This window comes from Lynx rufus, unplaced genomic scaffold, assembly GCF_022079265.1.
Source record: "Lynx rufus isolate CCGP_SWC_20201006 ecotype Redwood Valley unplaced genomic scaffold, mLynRuf1.p SCAF_5, whole genome shotgun sequence".
Lineage (NCBI taxonomy): Eukaryota > Metazoa > Chordata > Mammalia > Carnivora > Felidae > Lynx > Lynx rufus.
In genome coordinates this window covers 41,084,487-41,091,466 of record NW_025814867.1, presented here as the reverse complement: position 1 = coordinate 41,091,466, position 6,980 = coordinate 41,084,487, and the positions used below count along the sequence as shown (strand labels likewise).

Sequence of the window (6,980 nt, the reverse complement as noted above, 5' to 3'; positions counted from 1 at the left end):
ACCAGTTAGGAAACCGTTCAGGCAGCACAGTTAGGATATATTCAGGAGTGCGTTGGTGAGGTGGCAGTGAGAATGGAAAGGAATAGACGGAGTGAAAATGTCCAAGGGAAAAAATGACAGGCTTTGGAATCTAGTTCTGTGTGTTACGGGGGTGGAAGGAGAGAAGTAGAAAATGTCTGAGGCTATGTGAGTTAGAGAGGAAAAGTATCATTAACAGAGATGAGGAAGCCGTGAGTGGGATCTGGATTTGATGAGTTAAAGACATTTGGGGTTTGTGCCAGTGGAATGTCCAAGCAGAAACGTTCAGCAGACAGCTGGAAATATAAGAAGGCAGGAAGGATTTGGTTTCAGAACTGGGGCTCTTTCAGACAGCGATAAATGTGCCTGGCTATCTGAAAATCCCCAAGAAACACTGGCTTTATACAAGCCTTCTAGCCCTGACCTTGTGACTCTCAATAGAGGAGAAACGTGGTCGTAACCTGCAGTCATCGGTGGACCTTGCAATTGAAATACACACACACTTGCGAGGTGGAGAGGCTGTTTAAGTGTGCACGGGGGCGAAAGCTAGGCTTTTGTGGCAGGGCAAAAAGCTAGGCTCTAAGCAGGTGAATTCTTGAAGATATGGAACAACCAGGGAAGCAAGGAGTCCAGTTCACAAAGTTTGGCAGAGTTCAGGTGCAGTAGCCAGGTTTTGGAATTCTGGAGACTGAGATTTGGCCCAAAGACTGGCCATTCCCTTGAGTCCTCAGATTCAGAGGACTGATGTTGTTTGTTTTCTGCCTGGTTTTATGGAGTGGCGCTGGCCACACACTGAGGGATGTTATTAAGGAATCCATCCCTGAGCTTTTTCTTCTTCGGGCTGAATAAACCTTATTTCATTCTTCTCACAGGTCATACTTTCCATCTCTTTAATTATTTGTTACCCTTCTCTGAACTTTCTCCAATTTTCCTCTTAAAATACTGAGACCAAACCTTCAAAACACAGTAACAACTGGCTTAGTTCTGGGCATAGGAAATGGTTTTCTAAAACGTCACACCCAGGCAACAGTTCTTTGCAGGTTTTTCCACCTGTTTTTAACGCGACCATTAAACTGATATGCGACTGTATCTATATAGAGGTGACTCATCTATATATATATCTTGAAAATTTGATCATATTGGGATATCTTTTTCAATCATTTTGTTTTAAGTTTATTTATTTATTTTGAGAGAGATAGAGGCAGTATGAGTGGGGGAGGGATAGAGAGAGACGGAGAAAGAATCCCAGGCAGGCTCCCTGCTGCCAGCACAGAGCCCAAGGAGGGGCTCGGACCACAAACCCTGAGATCACGACCAGGGCAGAAACCAAGAGTCCACTGCTTAACCCTCTGAGCCACCCAGGCGCCCCAATCATTTTGTTTTAACTTCAAAGGCTCAGAGTTGGGAGAAGGTGTTGGCTCCAATCTTTTTTTTTTTTTTTTTTTTCATTTTAGGAAAAGAGCGGTAAAAGATTACAGAATACTGCCGTATTACCAATCTGATTCTTTTTCTCCCATAGGATAGCTCACTCAAATCATGAAATATATGGAGCACAACTGTCACGCCCGTGCTTTCGCTCCTGCTCATCCCAACAGCTTGAACACCGGGCTAGCTAAAATGTGACGAGACGGAGTACACAGAAAGTGAATTTGCTTAGACGTGAGTCAAAACGGGAAGCAGGGGAGGACGCGCCAGGGACCTGAGAGATGGCTCGGACGACTCTGGGAGTAATTTTCCATGTGCACTGAAGGAAGATCTTGTAAGGCACAGCCTCAGGTTACACACGCTGGACTGCCATTCCGCAGGATTTACAAGCCATTACTGGAGAGCTCTCCTGGCCCAGGCGGGAGGAGGAAGAAATGTTCGCCGGACCATAAAAAAAAAAAACCTTAAGGTTACAGAGTAAAAGAAAAACAGGGCCCTCCTTCCGCAGAGGGAAGAAGCTCGCCCCCCTGGGGGTAGGGGTGGAGGGTGGGGGCGCTCCGTTTCCAGGACTTAAGAGTCTGGCGAGGTTGCCGAGGGTTCGCAGCCGCTTCTGATTAGAGGGTGTCTGACACCCACTTGGGAGAACTCGGGCAAATTCGCACCCTCGGAGGCTCCCGGGAAGCTTCTGGTGCTGAGGCAGCAGAGAAGAGAGCGCCGCCCGCGCGCCGGCCTCCCCGCGGCTCCTCCCCACTCTCCCAGGCCCCCACTCCCAAACTTAAGCACACGCTCCCTGTTCCAGCCAGAGCCCTGCGTGAGTCTCTACACGTAGCCGCAGACAGCTCCTTAAATAGGTCGGAGTTGAGCAAACAATCTCAGACGTGGGGCCCGGGAAGGCGAGCGGAGGCGACCGCACCGGCGCGGCGGGTCAGTCGGCGGCCAATAGCCGGGGTGCGGCCCGCCCTGTCGCCTCCCCCTCGGGGAGCCTATAAGTTGCCCGCGACGCCGGGGGGCGCCCGCTCCTCCGCGCCGGCCTGGTCTCGGCCGCCCTCCCGCCGCTCCGCCGCGCGCACTTGGCCCGCCGCCTCCCGCCCGCAATCGTCGGCCCCGGGCGGACCGGGGTCCCCGCGCTCTCGCGAGAAGTGCGCCGCTGCAGGGCAGTGGGGGCGCCGGGGCCGGCGCCGGCCCTCGAGAGGCCGAAGATGGGGTGCTGCGCCGGGAAGCCGCAGCCGCTGCTGCTGTTGCTGGCGCTCGTCTTGCAGCTCTGGAGCCCCTGCGTGGGTGCAGACCCGGAGAGGCCTTCCAGCATCCCCACAGGTGAGCCCTCCCGCGGTTTGCCCGTGTCCCGGGAGGCTCGGCCGGCGGGGGTGGGGGTGGGGGCAGTTCATTCATCTACTGGCCCTTCGTGCGGGGCTGGCCAGGTGAGTAGGTGGGGGGGGGGGCGTCCCTCCCCAGGACTGCAGAGGTGAGTAGGTGGGAGCCTGCCCTTCGCCAGGACCACCGAGGTGAGTGATCGTCCCTCCTCCTAGGGACGGCTGAGGTCTTCTCCAGAAGTGCGCTAGGGCGGCGCTGGTCCCCGGGGAAGCACCCGCCCTCGCGGGTTCTCGGAGTTCTCCGTAACCTGGGAGCGCACGAAGTTTTCCTTCAGCACCAGTTGGGGTTTCCTTTTCGTCTTGCAGGTCACGGGGCACCAACACCTTTCGGGCAACTCTCCTTTCTCCTCCTGTCCTGGAATGGGCATGGTTTATTCGTGTTTGAAGAGGCAGTACTCCCTCTGTGACCTAAACACGGGGCTCAGTGTACTTTCTGATTGATGGTGACACATTCCTTCCAGCGCCCCAGGAAGCAGCCGGTAACACCTACCTCTTGCCAAAAACAACGCTCAAAACCTTGGCTGTTTTCTCTAAGACGGACTGGCTACCCAATACCTCCAGGCGGCAGCTTTCCTCCTTGGGGATTTGGAGGGGAAGCTGTGGACACACATCTCCCCTTAGCCACCCTTTTCCTAAGCCTGGTGCCATTTCTTGTTTTCAGAAGCTGGAACTGCGGCGAAGAGTGCAGTCAAGTTCGTGTAAAACAAAACTTTTTACATTTAGCAGCATTAAAGAGCCTCACCACATGTTTGTCCAAACACACTCTGGTGCCATTTGCTGCGCAGGAGATATCCTTGGAGTATTCCACTTTTGTGCTCTGGCTCTATGGTCAGCTCTCTGAAATTAGATCTTGCCTTTAAATGTCCTTGTGCTGTACTGTTTCTTTTTTTAAATTAGGATCATTTTGTCTTTTTTTTTTTTTTTGTAAGCAAATAGGGCGTTTTTCTGCTTGAACTTTAAGCGGAAGGACAGAAATTTCTATTTCAGGTTTACAGTCAGAAAATGACATTTGATGTAGAACCAAGGTAGTCCATGTAAGCCATAGTTTTGTCTTTATCTTTTCGTGTTTCAGAAGGCTTCAGTGGGCTGCATTGCCTATCTTTCTACATTCCTGCCAAACAGTACTTGCTTTGTGAGCTTGAGAAACTTCAGCATTTAGATGGATTTTTGTCAGTTACATGATGCTTTTCTTTCTCCTAGATGAATGTGTTTGGTTCACAATGCATTTCTGAAACCTGTGTGGTTCTTTTAAATTTGAACTAAGTTTTTTTCATAACTTTAACATTTCCTTCTAGTAAAACACCTAGAAAATAGACAAGTAAATGCCTCCAGCAAACTTGGAAATAGGGACATTAAAAAAAAAAAATCCCTAGAAAAACATGACTTTCTTTGTTGAAACACCCAAGGAAACCTTACCGGGAAATAAAATAACCTCGAAGGGCTTTTCTTCCTTTAGAGGGACCTCTTCAGGCTTTGTATATTTTAGTTCACTGCATTACGGACACCATCCCCCCCCAACCCCCCCCCCCCCTTTTTTAGTAGAAGGTATTTCTGTACCTTCCTTTAGGCTTACAGTCAAAGTCATCTTGCTTTCCCACTCTGGCTTTTAAGTTTCATGGACCTGGACAGTAAAAATTTAACGGATTGTAGCATAAGAGGGAATTGTAGATACGAATGTTTTCCCCAGAAAGTGACCACATAAAACCCGCTGCTGAAATCTGAGTTCTGGTTGATCTTGGTGGGTAGGCATGGGGAATTCAGTTAGCACCTACATGCAGGAAGATATTAATTCGTAATACGTGGAGGCAGCAGAAGCCAGTTTGAACTTTTGTGTAGGTAAATGTGATTAGCTGATAAACATAGAGGGTACACTGCTTGATAATATGGCCAGAGTCATGGACTGTGTTTCATTTTCTCCCTTAAAATACTACAACTGAGAATAGCTAAATTGGAAACTTCCTTATCTATCTAAGCATCACGTGAACTTTAGAACTCGAACTTGTCTAGCTTACTAGGAGGTCTTTAAGAAAAGTGCTTATCATTTCTCTCCAGCTGTATTTGTCACCATGTCCCAGTTAGCCATGAAGAAATGGATTATACCAGGCTTTCTTGGCCCAGTTGAAATTTTGAGCCAGATCATTATTTATTGAAAAGGGCCGTCCTGCACATTGTTCTATGTTTAGTAACATCCTTGGCCCCCTCCCACTGGATACCAAAAGCACCCTCCTTCAAGTGTGAGAATGGAAAATGTCTCAAAATGTAAAAGGATCAAATGTCTCCTGAGGGGAAAAATTGCCCGAGGTTAAAAACACCTGGATTAGAAAAATCTATGCGTATGGGAGGCAGTGTGGCGTTAGGGTGTTACTGGAATGATAATAGCAACTCCTTTTTGAAAGCAAATGTTTATAGTGATTTTCCGTTTTTCCACTGTAGTAAGGAATGTGCTATTTGAATCACATTAATCAAGTTTTGGAATCTCGTTTTTCCTAGCTCTGTTTGATGCTGTGTGTTGACCAGAGTTGAGAACATTGTTTTTAGTTATACCTACTGAGAGTTCGCTTGTGTACTGTGTTCGTTCCTTTTTGGTTACCACTTTGCTTTTAGCATGGAAAGAATCTAAGTAAGATTTTGGTTAATAACACTTATTTTCTCCTAGAATTATTTATAGGGATTTTACCATAAAAGTTTATCCCTTTGGGAGCTTTTGAGGCAAAACTCTCCTAATGAGTTTCCACAAATCAGATTAAAACCCTCATTTATCTTTCCTATAGTTTTCCGCCTTCCAGATGAGAGAAGGAGACGTGTGGATGTATTTCCACCAAGTATTTACAACCAGGTCTCCAGGCCAGGATCAAACTTTTTGTGTGTTTTCTGAGGTACCTTGACTATTCCCTGATCTAAGTTGGGCAGAAACCAAGTTTTGGGCAAAAATGAAGGAAATGGTTTCAGATGTTTCTGTCAAGACCAGTATTTTTCAACCATGTTCATTTATAAACTCTTTAATTTACTCTGGCACATTCAGGGAGGAAAGCAAAGGTTTGTCCGATCTGCTGATGCAAACTGGCAATTTGGGGGGTGGAGAAGGGAAGACCAAGGTCCTGGAGAAACCTCTGGAAGGGGGTGTGGAGAGAGAGAGAGAGAGAGAGAAACCTCTGGAAGGGAGAGACAGAGAGAGAGAGAGAGACAGAGAGAGACAGAGAGAGGCTTGTCCTTCTGCACATTTTCTGTGTCCTGGGCTCCAGCCGCATGGAACAACTCATCATGCGTAAAAAGACTGTGCCTTTTATTTCGTAATATAAAAAGGGACATAGAAAACACCTCTGGAGAATGTGAGGATAGTAAATGAAAGTTAAATTAAAATACCCCTTTCTTCCCATCACACCAACTTAGACATTTTAAGAATAAACTCTGATCATAACAACTCTTTTGAGGATCAGAACCTGCAAACTACTGGTTGAAGTGCATCATCCTTGGAGGACAGTTGAGTAATGTCTGGTGGAATTGATAATTCACATACCCGGCAGGTCTGCATGTACAATACTCTCAAATTTCTGTGTCTGTCTGTTCTCTTTGAAATTCTATTCATTGGTAAGTCTAGCTCCTCAGAGATCCTTTCCTTTACTGTCTTCTGTTTGGCTCACTTTCTCACTTTTTAATGCAGTTGGTTTATATAAATAATACCTACTTTTATGATTGCTTTTTTTTTTAATGTTTATTTTTGAGACAGAGAGAAACAGAGCATGAGTGGGGAAGGGCAGAGAGAGAAGGAGACAGAGAATCCGAAGGAGGCTCCAGGCTCTGAGCTGTCAGCACAGAGCCCGACATGGGAGTCAAACCCACGAACTGTGAGATCATGACCTGAGCCGAAGTCGGACGCTTAACTGACTGAGCCACCCAGGCGCCCCTGTATGATTGATTTTTATGTTTAACAAACTAAATTCTTTGAAGTGAGGGACTAAGTTATTCATTTTTGTGCTCGTCACAGTATCTTCCCTGTTCTGTCACCAAGGTTCTCGATGTATATTTGTTGAGTTTCTGGCCCACTTGTAGAATTTTGAAAAGTAGTATGCAGTCAGTGAGATTGCTAGCTGCTCATTTCCCTAGGATTTTGACTGAATTCACCAACCTCCCTTTCTCTACCTGGGGACCCATACACTAACATGATGT

General features: G+C 47.2%; 1 protein-coding gene across 2 annotated transcripts in view; it reads left to right on the top strand.

Moving 5' to 3' along the window:
• Nucleotides 1-2,627: 2,627 nt before the first annotated feature.
• The window catches only part of PLOD2 (procollagen-lysine,2-oxoglutarate 5-dioxygenase 2), a 100,569-nt gene continuing 96,216 nt past the window's right edge, over nt 2,628-6,980 (top strand). The window contains exon 1 of one of the 2 annotated variants that reach the window (XM_047099972.1): nt 2,628-2,757. In XM_047099972.1, the coding sequence (XP_046955928.1) occupies nt 2,643-2,757 (115 nt within the window). In that variant the 5' untranslated portion in view covers nt 2,628-2,642. The remainder of the gene's footprint in view (nt 2,758-6,980) is intronic. The other variant, XM_047099971.1, reaches the window with a different exon arrangement.